Source organism: Haliotis asinina, chromosome 2 (assembly GCF_037392515.1).
Source record: "Haliotis asinina isolate JCU_RB_2024 chromosome 2, JCU_Hal_asi_v2, whole genome shotgun sequence".
NCBI lineage: Eukaryota > Metazoa > Mollusca > Gastropoda > Lepetellida > Haliotidae > Haliotis > Haliotis asinina.
In genome coordinates, this window is record NC_090281.1 from 44,973,390 (window position 1) to 44,991,225 (window position 17,836).

The 17,836-nt window shown below is 42.2% G+C and overlaps 1 protein-coding gene, 1 long non-coding RNA gene and 1 pseudogene across 2 annotated transcripts in view; 2 read left to right on the plus strand and 1 right to left on the minus strand.

The window, feature by feature from the left end:
* Positions 1-610: 610 nt before the first annotated feature.
* On the minus strand, positions 611-6,968 carry LOC137272567 (uncharacterized). The gene is made up of 4 exons (XR_010956101.1): positions 6,898-6,968; positions 1,591-1,672; positions 1,069-1,234; positions 611-705 (listed from the first exon to the last, which is right to left on the minus strand). It is a non-coding gene; the product is annotated as an uncharacterized lncRNA (long non-coding RNA).
* A 1,788-nt stretch (positions 6,969-8,756) lies between these two features.
* LOC137271828 (uncharacterized) lies at positions 8,757-9,725 on the plus strand (annotated as a pseudogene).
* Positions 9,726-13,084: 3,359 nt separating this feature from the next.
* The window catches only part of LOC137273785 (sodium-dependent glucose transporter 1C-like), a 30,992-nt gene continuing 26,240 nt past the window's right edge, over positions 13,085-17,836 (plus strand). Inside the window, exon 1 of the mRNA XM_067806642.1 lies at positions 13,085-13,227. Coding sequence (XP_067662743.1) covers positions 13,093-13,227 — 135 coding nt within the window. The 5' untranslated portion in view covers positions 13,085-13,092. The remainder of the gene's footprint in view (positions 13,228-17,836) is intronic.

The window sequence follows — 17,836 nt, forward strand, 5'->3', positions numbered from 1 at the left end:
ACCGCTTTCAGCAATATACTAGCTATATCATGGGGAGAAACAACAAATAGATGCTTCACACATCATTCAGATATGGGAAATCGAAATAGGTTGTTTGGATCGTCATGAGCGAACGCTTTAACCATTCGGTTATTCGACGATCCCCTTACATTTAAATGCAAAGCAAATATGTCGGGACGTGAAAAACAAAATTTAATTTAAGTTTTAAACAGAAATAGTGAATACTTTACCAGCAGGTGGCCAGTACACTGACTTTCAAAGTGACCATCCGGGACTTGCTTTGTCTCGAACTACCTGTTGAAGGACGGAATGGTGGTTTAACACTAAGTTATACTATCTATAGATAGCATCGTACAGGGCATGCACGAAGGGGGCCCTATCTACACTAACCCCTAATCTACCAGTCAAGTGCAGTCAGCATTGGGTCTACTGGGGGTGCTGAAAAGACTGGGGCCACAGAGTGTGCCAACCCTAAACTAGCTGGGTTGCTGTAACAACCATCCTGACTGTACAGTCAGGCCCTAGCACCGAACCTACTCCATGTACGCTCGGCAGGGGGCTACGCGGAGAGCAGACGCACAATGGAGCCACCATGAGACAAAAGCTCATCCCATCGGACCCTCGGAAAGCCAGTGTACTAAAGTCCAGGTGGAAGGGTTTAGAGTGACACAACACCAAATCCAGAGTGTGCCATGGTTCCTGCGTCTGAAAGAAATGAGTCATGCATAAGCATCAGTAATCACATTTCTCGCGTTTGTAGACTGGATTAACAACAGCGAGTAAGTGTGGTTTTCTGCCGCTTTGGGCAATATTCCAACGACGGGCCTCATACGTAGGCGTGGGACATAGTATTTAAGTGAGGACTCGAACACTGACACTGAACATGACGTGCCAACACTTGAACAACTAGGCTACACTACCACTCCCTTTACATGCAGAAACCAGTATCAACCTTTCTCATCTATACCTAAATGGCTGTGTACTATGAGAGAATTAGTGTGCACTGTATATTAAACAAATATCCATGAAGATGCATATTTTCTTCCAAATAGATATGGAAACACCTACCTGTCTGGTCCTCTGTCGCCCTTCCGAAGAATCCTTGAAGTCGTCCAACCTCTACAGGATTTCAAGACTTTCTGTCCCCACGACGAATATTTCACATCACTATAGGTGGGTGCTCAAACTCCGAGCGGGCTTCAGTCGCTCGCTTCGGGTCGCTCGCTTACGCAACCTAATCCCAGTCGCCGAACCCGAAACAAAGGATTAGAGCTATTGAAAGCACCTCAATCACAAGTGTTTGCACAGAGGCATGTTTTCTTATTTAGCGTGAGCCAAGTAAGACCTGGTAATGTTCATTATTGAAACAAAACGAAACAAAATTTTCTTTCATTAATTACAGATTTATTTATGTAAGACAATATAGCTAAACCATAATCAACGGCTAACACAATACAGGTATAACCCATTGTAAATTTAAAATGACAAGTTAAACCCAAAGTGACATAGGTGTATGGAACATTCAATGTAAATGAATTAAAACAAACTGTCGTCCGTGGGTGGGAATGTTGTAAATTGTGATGTGCTTACCACTGCTCATCGCTTTCGTGACTCACGCGTGTTATTCTGCGATTGCAGTCCGTTTGCCGTGAAAGCGTACCGATGAATGTCTCTTTAAACAAAAACGTAAATCGAATAAAATGAAATTACGATGGCAAATTTCTTATAATTTTATACCTTGCCAATTGAACATTTAATTCTCAGAATTTTATTCAACTTAAGATGAAAGTTGTTAAACAAACGATCATAATTTCAAATCACTTTCTTTGTTTGTATTAAAGGGGGTTTGGGGTGCACATTAAATAAAACGTCGAGAAGTTGGGTTGGTCTAAGTTAACGCTCATCACGTGCCGCACGTGCACTTGTTTCACTGTTCTAACTGCTGCGCTTACCTCCTTGCAATACAAACCAGTAATAACGATTTGAATCTATGATGGTTTGTTAAACAACTTTTATCCTAAATTGAATAAAATTCTAAGAGTTAAATATTCAGTTGCAAGATAAAATGACGTGGATTCGAAATATTAATTTCACTATGTCTGGTTTACGTTTTGTTTCAAGTGACAAAATCATCTCAACATCGTACAGCACATTACATGTAAGTGAGACACCACCATCACATTCATCAATGCATGGCGCAACACCACCGGCATTACATGGGACACCAAAACATCCACCAATGCATGGCGCACCACCACCACCATACATGAGTACACCACAACATCCACCAATGCATGGGGCACCACCACCGGCATACATGAGTACACCACAACATCCACCAATGCATGGCGCACCACCAGCGGCATAAATCAGTACACCACAACATCCACCAATGCATGGCGCACCACCACCGGCATACCTGAGTACACCAAAACATCCACCAATCCATGGGGCACCGCCGCAGCCATACAAAAGTACACCACAACATCCACCAATGCATGGGGCACCACCACCGGCATACATGTGAGACACCACTATCACATCCACCAATCCATGGCACACCGCCACCAGCATACATGACTACACCATAATATCCACCAATGCATGGGATACCAAAACCGGCATACATAAGTACACCACAACATCCACCAATGCATGGGGTATCAAAACCGGCATACCTGAGCCATCACAACATCCACCAATGAATGGGGCGCCACCATCGGACTACTGATGCACCACCATCACATCCACCACTGCATATCGCACCACCACCCGCATACATGAGTACACCACAACATCCACCAATGCATGGGGCACCTCCACCGGCATACATGAGCCACCACCATCACATCCAACAATGCATGGCGCACCACCACCCTCATACATATACATGAGACACCACCATCACTTCCATCAATGCATGGCACACCGCCACCGACATACATGAGTACACCACAACATCCTCCAATCCATGGCGCACCACCACCCTCATACATATACATGAGACACCACCATCACTTCCACCAATGCATGGCACACCGCCAACGACATACATGAGTACACCACAACATCCACCAATGCATTGTGCACAGCCACCGGCATACATGACGACACCACAACATCCACGAATGCATGGGGCACCACCACCCTCATACAAGAAACATAACCATCACATCCACTAATGCATGGCACACCGCCACTGACATATTTGAGTACACCACAACATCCACCAATGCATGGTGCACTGCTACCGGCATACATGAGCACACCACAACATCCAGCAATGAGTGGGGTACCACCACCGGCATACATGAGTACACCACAACATCCACCAACGCATGGGGCACTGCCACCGGCATACATGAGCACACCACAACATCCACCAATGCATGGCGTACTACCATCGGCTCACTGAGGCACCAACATCACAAACACTACTGCATGGCGCACCACCACCCGCATACATGAGTACACCAAAACCTCCAGTAATGCATGGTGCACCACCAACGGCATACATGAGTACATAACAACATCCACCAATGCATGGTGCACCACCACCTTCATACATGAGTACACCACAACATCCACCAACGCATGGTGCACTGCTACCGGCACACATGAGTACACCACAACATCCAGCAATGAGTGGGGTACCACCACCGGCATACATGAGTACACCACAACATCCACCAACGCATGGGGCACTGCCACCGGCATACATGAGCACACCACAACATCCACCAATGCATGGCGTACTACCACCGGCTCACTGAGGCACCACCATCACAAACACTACTGCATGGAGCACCACCACCCGCATACATGAGTACACCAAAACCTCCAGTAATGCATGGCGCACCACCACCGGCATATATGAGTACACCACAACATCCAAAAATGCATGGGTCACCACCACCCTCATACGAATACATGAGACACCACCATCACATCCACCAATCCATGGGGCACCACCACCGGCATACATGAGTACATAACAACATCCACCAATGCATCGTGTACCACCACCGGCATATATGACTACACCACAACATCCACCAATGCATGGGGCACCACCACAGGCATACATAAGCCACCACCATCACTTCCATCAATGCATGGGGCACCACCACCGGCATATATGAGTACATAACAACATCCACCAATGCGTGGGGCACCACCACAGGCATAGATAAGCCACCACCATCACATCCACCAATCCATGGGGCACCACCACCGGCATACATGAGTACATAACAACATCCACCAATGCATCGTGTACCACCACCGGCATATATGAGTACACCACAACATCCACCAATGCGTGGGGCACCACCACAGGCATACATAAGCCACCACCATCACTTCCATCAATGCATGGGGCACCACCACCGGCATATATGAGTACATAACAACATCCACCAATGCGTGGGGCACCACCACAGGCATAGATAAGCCACCACCATCACATCCACCAATCCATGGGGCACCACCACCGGCATACATGAGTACATAACAACATCCACCAATGCATCGTGTACCACCACCGGCATACATGAGTACACCACAACATTCACCAATGCATGGGGCACAACCACAGGAATACATAAGACCTAACCATCACATCCGTCAATGGATGGTACAACGACGCCGACAGGGGGCTCCACCACCGGTATACATGAGTACACCACAACATCCACCAATGCATGGCAAACCGCCAACGACATACATGAGTACACCACAACATCCACCAATACATTGTGCACAGCCACCGGCATACATGACGACACCACAACATCCACCAATACATGGGGCACCACCACCCTCATACAAGAAACATAACCATCACATCCACCAATGCATGGCACACCGCCACTGACATATTTGTGTACACCACAACATCCACCAATGCATGGTGGACTGCTACCGGCATACACGAGTGCACCAAAACCTCCACCAATGCATGGGGCACAACCAACGGCATACATGACTACATCACATCATCCACCAATGCATGGTGCACCACCACAGGCATACGTGAGTACACCACATCATCCACCAATACATGGGGCACTGCCACCGGCATGCATGAGAACACCACAACATCCACCAATGCATGGGGCACCAGCAACTTCATACATGAGAAACCACCATCTCATCCATCAATGCATTTCGCACAGTCACCGACATACATTAGTACATAACAACATCAACCAATGCATCGTGCACCGACACCGGCATACATGAGTACACCACAAGATCCACCAATGCATGGGGCACCACCACAGGCATACATGAGACACCACCATTACATCCACCAATGGATTGGGCACCGCCACCGGCATACATGAGTACATAACAACATCCACCAATGCATGGCTCACCACCACCCTCATACATGAGACACCACAATCACATCCACCAATGCATGGTGTAAAACCACAGGCATACATGAGCACACCACAACATCCACCAATGCATGGCGCACCACTTTCGGTATACATGAGCCACCACCATCTCATCCACCAAGACATTGCGCACCGCCACCTTCATACATGAGTACACCACAACATCCACCAATGCATGGGATACCAAACCCGGCATACATGAGTACACCACAACATCCACCAATGCATGGGGCACCACCACCGGCATACATGAGACACCACAACATCCACCAATGAATGGGGCACCACCACCGACATACATGAGGCACAAACATCACATCCACCAATGCATGGGGCACTACCATCGGACTACTGATGCACCACCATCACAACCACTACTGCATATCGCACCACCACCCGCATACATGAGTACACCACAACATCCACCAATGCATGGCGCACCACCACCGGCATACATTAGCCACCACCATCACATCCACCAATGCATGGCGCACCACCACCCTCATACATGTACATGAGACACCACCATCACTTCCACCAATGCATGGCACACCGCCACCGACATACATGAGTACACCACAACATCCACCAATCCATGGTGTACCGCCACAGGCATACATGAGTACATAACAACATCCACCAATGCATGGGGCACCACCGTCGGCATACATGAGTACACCACAACATCCACCAATGCATGGGGCACCACCGCCCTCATACATGAGACACCACCATCACTTCCACCAATGCATGGCACACCGCCACCAGCATACATGAGTACACCACAACATTCACCAATGAATGGGGCATCACCACAGTCATACATAAGCCACCACCATCACATCCACCAATGCATGGCGCACAGTCACTGCCATACGTGAACACACCACAACATCCACCAATGGATGGTGCACCGCCAGCCTCATACAAGAGACATAACCATGACATCCGCCAATGAATGGCACACCACCACTGACATACATGACTACACCAGAACATCCACCAATGCATGGTGTACCACCACAGGCATACATGAGACATAACCATCACATCCACCAATGCATGGCACACCACCACTGACATACATGAGTACACCACAACATCCACCAATGCATGGGACACCACCAAGTGCATACATGAGCCACCACCATCACATCCACCGATGCATGGCACAACGCCACCGGCATACATGATTACACTACAGCATCCACCAATGCATCGTGCAACGCGACCGGCATACATGAGTACAACCCAACATCCACCAATGCATGGGGCACCACCACAGGCATACATGAGCACACCACAACATCCACCAATGCTGGGCGCACCGGCATGCATATAGAATGGCTGGTGGATTGTAAGGTATAACACGCTCTACAATGGCAGTTGGATAGTAAGGTATAACACGCTCTACAATGGCAGTTGGATAGTAAGGTATAGTACGCTGTACAATGACATGTGGTGTGCATTCTACAGAGTTAGGTGGATTGACGTTTTTGTCTTGCAGTATACGTAGCTCGGACGGTTGTTGAGTCTGAAACTGTCATCCAGTAGTATCCGACGTCCTCTTTTCTTTCTCTGATGTGAAGTACTCGACTTTCCTTCGGTTTGCCATGGATACCAAAGAAGAGCGAACGAAAGAAGTTAGGGCTTTAACGCCGGTTTTAAGCGAAACCAATGTCGCCGACGGGGTAGATGGAGTTTTAAATAAATGATATTACAATGGAGTAAGTAGGGATTAAACCACCATATATAACTAAGTACTTTAAAACAAAGAAGACTTTGGTTATTTTAAAGCAATGCATTTCCTTGTCTATAAGAAACAATGTCTCTCAATAAAATAAACATTTCCTTCTCACATTGTTAAATCCCTCAATAAGTTTCTCTATCCTTCTCTATTCTTGAGAGAAGGAGCATAGCATCTGCCAGTTGTTCTTAGCCCTCTACTCCCCAATCTCAGTGCGCATTAACTAAGGTACAGGCCACATGTGTGCAGGTAAGCGTATCGATGTCGCCACAATCTTTGTAGCTATCATTCCCCATAGCTATTTTTACCTGTAGGCACTAGCAGACCAAACCGTTCACAACCGAAATACTCTCGTCAGCACTCATGCCATAATCCTAAACCTTTTGTATTTCTGAATGTTCCCAAGTCTTACTTATTATTCAGTCGTCAAGGTAAAAGCGCCTTTATATACACACTTCACACATTGTATTATAACTGAAAGGAATCAGGCATCCGAGACTGACTTTTAGTTGGGAGTAGAAAGCAATGTTTCCCGTCTCTCCCTATACGAAAAGTTAAACAATTTTTTAAAGGCACTATGTCTCACCACACTTCACTAAAACATATCATTTATTTCTCTCACTAATACTAAGTATTTGCCATCAGGGAAGTTCCCATATAATTTATTTTTAAAAATACGTAGTTAGATTACAATATTAAATTAAGAATGAATGCAGCGTTGCAATACATCAACTCTTGCCCTCTCTACCGGCTGAACATGATGTTAAGAAAACTCCAAAAACATCGCGAGCACCAGTTTTTTATGTACGGAGTATTTGTTTACCTTTCATATATGGCATGTTTTCTCTGTCTGGAAGCTGTTCGCCTCAACGTTTAATAATTTGAAAATATTGTCGTAAATGCGTGCCGTTGTGCCTTTAAATGCAAAAATGCAAAACGTTTTTTTTGTGGCAACAAGCTAGAACGCACACTGCATTTTGAATTATGCAGTCACCGAGGTAGAACGGGACTTTATCGTCTCTATCAGAAGTGAACAGAGTCTGACATATTGAAAGGATAAAAAGTGTTTCCCGTTTGCATCATGTCCTGACTTGAAAATAATTGTAAAATTACCATGAATGAAACACGTATATCGTATTTATCACTTATCAGTTTTTAAGTTTGCAAAACCGACGAAAACGCGATTTTATGTACTCCAGAAGAAACGATATGTATAGCTGGTGGTAACCGGTATGTCGTCCCGAGAAAGAGAGAGAGGAAGGGCGGGGGGGAAGGGTGGTCTGTGGGCTCTTGACGATTTATCAAATCCAGTCACCTTTTCTAGTCATATTTTTAAGTGACATCTGTGTTGGCTTAGGTCTGTACCTTGAACTATCTACGAAACCAACAGCACTACACCCCTAGAATACGTATTATGCCAGATCCCCTGCAACACATAAGATAAACGCATTGACTTATATGTAAACGTATGCCAGTCTTGTCATGATATCTTTACTCCTTGTGCATTGACGAACATTGTGTAAGTTTTTAATACTCACGTACGTCCTTAGCCATGTCTCTTGATCATGTGACATGTTACTATAATCACTTCTTATACGCTCAATATGCCCATGTATTCAAGCTGCAATGTGGAACGTGTTCATGTGGAGAGCAAACCTTACATGCAGGCTGTAAAATTCTTATTTTCATTTGGGGGAATTATCTCTCCTTTTGTCCTTGAACCGTTTTAGCCGTCAGAAAATATGGAGATAATAACACAACACGTTCTCCTCTCGTGGAAACCCAAAACAGATCATACAACGTACGGGAGTATCAGTGCATCATCTGCAGACAAGAATCATTTTGCCATTTTTTGTTGACTGGGCTGTTAACAATCCTGTCATACTGTTCTTAGCAGTGTTCCTATTTGCAAGACAGGAAAATCATACTACGCTACAAAAGCTGTAGATGGAGAGAGACAGGGTAAAATGTTTGTCCCGTAAATTACTCGTCCTGTCACGTGGCCTTCTACTTTGTCTTCTTCTGTTTGTCTTCTTCTTGGACGAGGTTGATGACTCGGTGGTATCTTTCCTGGCATCATACGTGGTCATGCAGTTCAAATGGACAAGGATTATGGGAGCTAGAATCACATCGACAGTTTGGGCAGCATACATCTTTGGTCGTCTGTTCATCGGCTATGTATCACATGTAAAGGTCTGTTTCTTGTGTTTTTGTTCCTCGCTCAGGTTGGAATGATATTTGCTGGGTTATACCTGTCAACGGCATGGATGTGGATCACAGCATGTGCTGTGTGCTTTTCAATGTCTATCAGCTTTCCTGCGATGCTGATCTGTATTGAAAGGGACTGTTTTGTGCAACTCTCGGGTAAAATCGAGTTCTTTTTCTTTTTATTACTCGCTCAGGTCGGAGTGATATTTGAGAGTGTTAGTGTCCTGGTGTTCCTCAGGATACTAATGTTAGTTTGGCTAGTGAAGAAAGTCCTGAGCAAACATCAGTTATTCTACACTGACACAATGGATAGAGCGGAAGAAATGGAAGAACTTTTTGGTGAGAATCTAGCCAAAGCTTCATAATAATTTATATTTAGTTTATTAAAGGTCTTTTTCAAATTGCTTTATCACAGCTGCCATTGTTTGCAGAGTAATATCCCGTGCATTATTTAGTTTGTGTATAAAAAAACAGGCTGTGCATTGCCAACACATGGAGATAGATCACCACACCAGGGACCATGGAGACTCAGCAATTCTATAAGAAATTCAGTAAAATCAAGCCATACATTAAACATGACACATATTCTAGGACTGAAAAGGTGGTTAGAATAAATGGACCTTGAATGTTTTGGGACTTCAGTACCCTCTCGGGAGGACAATACCAATCATAAAATATATCCTCAAATGTTTTACTACCGACTAAATGACACGCAAACAAAATGGCGTCTGTTTATTGACTGGATTTTCAAAATCAGTCAAACATATACTAACAAGCTTAAAATTGATATAAAAATGGTTAATTATGTTTAGGCTGAGTGAGACTGAAAGAAGGCATTATACTTGTTTATTCAAGAGTCCATGACAACGAGAATGTTGCGTCTATGAAATCTGTGTATGAAAATACTGACGCTCTCCACTGGGGGTATGACCATACTCAGTTTCCTTTTCATAGTATTGACAACTGAATGATGTGGCGGGACATCGCAGTATTCAACTCAGTGGCTACTTATAACCACTCATGATGTATGGGATGGTGGGATGGCCTAGTGCTCAAAGGGTCCAGTGCTGTGGGTTGGTATTATAGTTTGGCATGAAATGCATGTGGACCTGTTTTTGGTAAATAAGTCTTCATCCAATGATCCAATTGATCTCAAACTTTGCAAGTGGATGTTTTTGTCAGACAACTTAATCACATTGTAAATCAGCGATTTAATGTATTTGTATGAAAGAATCTGTCTGTGTAACTATCACCAAAATATAGGATAACTGTATATGGATGACAACTTCTTTAATACTGGAACACGACGTTTCGATACAGGTTCTTGTATCGTTTTCAAAGTGTAAATAAACAGCAGACATCAACACGTAACACTTTTGTCTTCATTATATCGTTTCTTCAATGCTCATGTTTGTGTGTGCTTGTTTCCGAGGGAACGGGGCTTAAAAGTTGTGTTCTAACCATAGGTGGTCCGACTAATGAGTAAGTGTAAATATACACTTTCTGTGTTCTTTAAATGCATTTCCGCTTAGGTACTGCCAAGTAAAATATGACATTAACATTACAAATTTAAGGGTTTTTACCTAAAGGATAATTCTCATTAATGGGTTTTGTTGTCCGTGTTGAACAGCTCAGAGAAACAAACTCCGCATGATGGTTAACAGTTGGCACCCACCTTACCCTGTTCACAGTCTTAGTAAACTTATCCTCAGTGCTTTTCGTTACACTCCACCACCGAGTCTAACGAAACCTTATGAGAGGTCGCGTCAGGTAACCTTTCAGATTGACCAATCAGAACACAGCTTACCAAATCGCGAAAGTGCACATTCACACATACCTTTTGAACTTTTTATCTCGAAAAGGTTCGTACCCAAACGATTCCGAATAATATTTAGTGTACGATCCCTTCCGGGTGATGCACACGGTGCACGTTACAACCATGACAACGGTGAGTAAACAGTCCCTGAAAATAGTGTTTTTGGCAATATCGAAGGATGTCATCTTGCGGAAATATTGACTAATGGTAACCATGTCAACAGAACCCCAAATCATATATAGAGCTAGTCAAATAGCTGTGTTATATACAGATTTTTGTTTGTGGAGAGATTTGTGTCGGTAACCTGAATATTTGAAATGTCCCTCCGATCCTTAAATAGTAGCCGTTGTTTGATTGGTTAAATCTATTTAACCGTCTCGCGTTTGATTGGACGGTTATAAGTAGGACAAAGTTTACCTGACGCGACCTTCTACTAGGTTTTGTTAGACTCAGTGGTGGAGTGTAACGAAATACACTGAGACTAAGTTTACTTAGACTGACCCTGTTCACGACCTGTGACAACTCTTCATACCTGTCACGTGCAGAGCTGACCTACACTGACAAACGTTGACATTTCTGACCCAACACTGCCCAACACATGTCATTGGCTCCCTCTGCAAGCAGTCTGCCTTCTGTTGTTTATTTTTTTAACTGTTACATAAAAAGTGAAAATGCATAAAAGCTCTTATTTACAGAGTGATTAGGTTGTGTGACAAAACATCCACTTGCAAAGTTTGAGATCGGTTGGATCATTGGATAAAGAGTTATTTACAAAAAACCGAGTCCATATGCATTTCATGCCAAACCATAGTTAGCAGTAATTTGTGATATTAACAGTCATCTAGTGCATATGGTCAGCGTGTACATGTATGTACAATAAAGAAAAGGTGGGTTTTTTCTTCATCGGAAAGTGAAGGAAACATTCACTGTGCGTGTTCAATTTAGTCGCTCACTGTACATGTTCAACTTGCCATTGGTCAAAGTACGCATAATCAATTGTCATGTTTAATTCACCCTTAATAAATATATACACACATTCATTTGGTCATCAGCAGGTGCAAAACGTGTATTAATCATGGTTAATCTGTCGGAAGTAAGTAAAACAATCATTTACAACAGTCAAATATTGTGTTACTAACAATAACAATTATACTGTTTTCGAGTGTTGTGCGGAACAAATGTAGAACTCATGTTACTGTGCCAGCGGCAATATGTTCTGGAATTACATATGTGATTACGACACTTACAAAAATCAACTCTTGAATGATTAAATTTGTCACCGATAAAAGAAGCTCATAAACAGAAACAGATTCGTTATACATGTACATCTATATGGAATACCTTGAGTTACATAGTCAGTAACGTAACTCCAATCAACACGTCCACATAAGTTTGATGCATTTTGTAGCTGTCCTGTAGCTCCCGCTTCTGGAGCCTCACTGAACTAAAGTGGGTTCTATTCCCCACGTGGACACAGTGTGTGAAGTCCATTTCAGGCCTCTCCTGTCTTGATATTGCTGGAATATTGCTAAGAGCGGTGTGAAGCAATATTCACTCACTCCTTCCGCCATTGTCTGTGTAATTCAAAAGTTATGTCTGTCACCTTAACATTCAACATTAATGTTACAAGGAATACCAAAATCTAGCATTCTGAGTACCTCGTTCTAGTTCGAAAGTTTCAAGTTACAGATATAGTTAGGGTATATATTTTGATATGTGCAGCTTTAGACAGCTTTCACCGTATACCACAAATGTTAACAACTACTTGTGTCATTTGAAACTGCCCTCCACCCATGTGTAATACATATTTTAACATTCCAGGTAATACGTCTGGAGCCCCACTGAACTATAGACGTGTGTCATTTCCCGCGTGAAGTGTGTTCTTCACATCGCGAGGTAATACTCTGGGAAGGGACATGGAGACAAGTGCAGCTGTGGTGTCGCTGGCTTCCGAGGGAGAATTGGACCAAACTCGTAAACGATGGTCAAACAAGGTTTATAGGAAAAAGCTTCTGTATACCGCGTGCCTTTTGTTCGGTAACTTCATGTCGGTGAGTGAAGCTGTTACACACATGTTCAAATTAAACTGACTACCCACAATTTATGTAACGTTCATATTTGTCAGTAGCATAACCTGTAGATGGGGGACAGAGCAGCTATCTGCAACCGAACCCCATGGTGATCTATATTTGTCAGTAGCATAACCTGCAGATGGGGGACAGAGCAGCTATCTGCAACCGAACCCCACGGTGATCTATATTTGTCAGCAGGATGACCCGCAGATGGGGGACAGAGCAGCTATCTGCAACCGAACCCCATGGTGATCTATATTTGTCAGTAGCATAACCTGCAGATGGGGGACAGAGCTATCTCTAATTGAATTTAACCACAATCAGACAAATGATGACAGCCTGTTTGACTAAGTCGCAGTGCAGTATATAGAGGATACTAAACGATCTTCCGTGTCATCATGTACTTGTGAAAGATTTACTATCAAATACCAAATCATTAACTCGTTTGATACCAAATCATGGTAAATGAAAATGGTATTTCACGGAAGCGAGTTTAGCATTCTGTTTATTACTCGCCAACATAAATTGATAGAAACTGCAACGACACTGCCGGATGACTCTCACCTTTCAGCGAGTCAAGGTCTAGTACCCATGCGACAGTGGCATTGGCGTTTCGACGTCTAACGGTATTTCACTGGTGCCATATTGCCGTAAAATATTACAGTGCATTATTGCCCTCTTGGTCAACGCGTGGGTAGTTGCATATAGTTGCATATACGAAGGAACTGAACACCATGAAACGGGTTGCTACGGAGTAGTTTACTGTAGCAGGCTGTACAATGAGATGGCAAGTTACAGGCATCGTGACGTTGGTTACCAAGGGGCGACGAGGAATGGCGTAGTGCCGTCATTACGATGTGACGTGTTTCACAGTACACTATTCTTCCGCCACATGTATATGAAACCGGTTTCTGTTTGCAAACATAAAATGACCAACATAAACTCTTTTCTCGATTTGTTGCATATAAGGCGTGGGTAATCAATAAAATCGTAAAACTCGTAAGCTTCCTGTGGTATCGGACCGAGCGTTCGCACTGTCAGATAGCATAGGAAGGACACTCGTTTTGTATAATTCGTATCTAATGAGATCTCGTGTAGTATGCTTTATGTATCTTCTACAGGCGAATAACAAGGAGTGTCCAACACTTGGCCAAGGACAGAGATACTTCCAGTCATTAAGATTAATGACACAACATTGGTTTTATATTTTGATTCACATAAATTAAATTCAAAGTAGACTTTTCAGGAATAGAAAATCTGATTCATACCACTTGAAAACACATATTGGTAGACATAAATAGAGAAAACTAAAGTATGTTCCGTGTAACGTCATATTTATGAAAAGAGCGAAAGGTTTGGTATCTAACGAGCGAAATCGGAGTTAGACACCGATACCATTCACGAGTTTCATAAATATGATGTTACAAGGAACATAGTTTAGTGTTCTCTATTTATTCCTACCGATATGTGTTTTCAAGTGGTTTGGTATTTTATTTATTACTTATCCAACGTTAGCAAAGTGATATCGAGCAAAGTACTTCTTTCCTAAGAGTTCAACGAGTGCGGTGATAGCTTTCCGCAAACAAGGTTTAACCGCCTGGAGGCCGAGGTTTTTTTCAAGCGCACATTTTCGTATAATTTGAAAAGTGAACGTTGTGCGAGAATTGCGCTCACGTGGTCCTGGATCTGCGTACGGCTATAAAATTACACAGAAATGTAGAATATTTAATTTCCCATCCCTTGGTCTAAATATAACTGCGACTACCACAGGGGTTTGAGAAGCAAACACTGTTAAATGTCAAAACTTTTTCTGAGTTGAAAAACAGTAAATTAATCCGTTTTTATCGTGCACCAATAAAAGCACTCTGCTACGACTTTTTTTCAAATTTGGCATGTTTACAGAAAGTGTGAGCGAAGCAAATACAACTTGATATGTGAACGACATCAGTGTATATGAAATGGATTTATGTGCTAATGCATAACGTCATACGCACCAAATCAAAAATGGCCTGCAATTAATGTCAAAAATCGATTTTCTTCTATGACGTCAAACGTCTACAGAGAGGTCATGCACGTATAAAGATAAGGGGGCATAACTCCTCTATGCTTTACGTTAGGTCAATGCAACTTAGATCACATAGAGGGATTTTGCTGTGGACACGGGCAGTATACTTTCGTTATGTTTTCTTACAGTGAACCAAACTATTCCAATACAAAGTTCCCCAATGTGAGCGATTACCTTTTGGTAGTTTCACAATTTGTAGGAAAAGATGTCAGTGTACTTCAGCAGAAAGCAGGTAAAAGAGATTGGGATGGCCCTAACCGATACATAAATTAGTTCTTTGATTCCTATATTCTCCTGTTTGTGTAGATGTATTTGATTAATTTTACATCAGTATTAACGGAGTAACAGACACATCTTCAAATGTAATGAAATAACGCGACATTTTACTTGACGTCATGACATGTTTTGTGCATTTTGTGACGTCGGAAAAAGGCGACACTGGTTGCTGATTAGTGTATGTCTAACCTAATTTCCACTCAATGTGTGAAAGGTCTCGGCTTCTGTGTCAGAAATCAACATTTTTTAGACAAAACACAAAATGTATGGTTTCACCACTGACATACTGCCCTGTATATATCAAGAACTAGACGGTTTTACTACGTATCATATTGTGAGCAATAGGTGCACCTGTCTGGCAGTAAGTTTCACAACACCCGAATATTCATTGAATATTCATTTAGGATATAACCTTTTCTCCCTGTGATTATGTCATTATTTCACGTCATAAGTATGGACGTAGGGTTTTGTCCAAATAAAGACATGACCTGGTTTTTATATTTTTAAACAGTTTCCCTAAAAATATTGTTTGAGTTAGATATTCTGCCATTCGAATTTCGATTCACCTCAAAGTCGATAAAACGTCTTTGACACATTCGTTTAAGTTTTAGAAGGGAACCATACCTTTAGTTGAAAGGTATTTGCAAGTAATAGTGATAGTTGTATGACATAAAAATGGTTACGGTGTATTTGAGGTGTTTTGAAAAATGTGACATATCGCTGATTTGATCTGATCAGCCATGGAAATACTAGACTGCGTTGTTCGAGTGTTTCTAGTTATTATTCTAAAACTTCTTTCACTGGATGTTTGGATGTTTGGATGTTTGGAAAATTTCCGAAAATGCTACTCAGTGTAAAATGGGAATTTTTCTTTGTTTACATTTCAAACAAGCGCAGTCTTTCGAGCACAGCGTTCGTTTTCATACCCAGTATCTTTTGTTTTGTTTTATCTAGACAGTTGTTATTGGTTATAAAGACCATTTCGAATTTGATTGTAAGATGGGGAATTCAATGATGCAATTTTCGCAGCTGACTATGAAATATACGTGATGTAATACCTGCCTACTCGAAACGTGATTTTGTAATTACTATCCAACATCGCGGAAAGCGCAATTCCGCGTTCGTGTAAGTGTATTTTCGAAAACATCCCAACCGATTCTGGGTTTATCGGCTACGTTTCAGAATTGTCATTACTGATTACACGAGAACTTGATATCAGTGATCAATTATATGCTATTTTTGAGATTCAATACTTACAGTATTTATCCGATTTTCACCTTTCAAAACATACAGCAAATAACGCTCTGAATTGCGATTTCGGATAAGGTGAAAAATGGTGACATTTACGATGAAGCCTATTTTCGAAGGTAGTTTAAAGCACTTTAACTCTGTCTGTGATAATAGTGGATGGTGTCAAGAAATAGGAAATCTTCCACAGATGTCGAAACAGTGAAGTATATATATGTGCGTGGAATATTTAGAATTTTATTTGATTTCAAAGTGAAGGTTGGGGAGGAGGGACATATATCTCCCTGTGACACCCAGGAAGTTAACGGTGACAAGGTTACAAAACTTTCTTCTAAATGCAAATACTACTTAATAAATATAAAACAAGATGCGAAATGACAAGGACATACAAAGCATTCAGAGTAGAATACTTTGAATTTGCGTTGTAATAGTTTATAGAATAAATCGTAGACATAAATAGCAATACTGTATTACACCCATGTTCCCATAGATCTGAAATAAACCAAGTTACTAATTTAGACCTAATTCAGTTGCGACTATTGATTTTTCATTATTCTAAAGTGAATAATGTCATATAATCGAATGTAAAATGATACCTCTTGCATCGAGCCATGATATATAAATTACGCATAAACCATACAAATTCTGTTCAAGCTGTTGAAAGTTTCATGTTGATTTGAAATGTGGTCATTCAATGCAATTTACATAAGCATTTTTCTTTGTATTTGATCTATGTAACTACTTGATCTAGTGTAAGTATCACATGTATCAAGTCTCGATTAATCCATGGGCAATAACAGCAGATAATACATCAATTACGGAATCGAATCATGCGTATAATGATGTAGTCAGACAACAGGAATGAGATATCTGAACAGCCTCTGACAGTATACTTGTTCAGTTACACCCTTGTTGAAAGCTGACAAGTGTAGAACAAACTAATGCGCTGTTACATCATTGGACAACCTGTTTTATGGAGTCACTACCATTATCAATCTT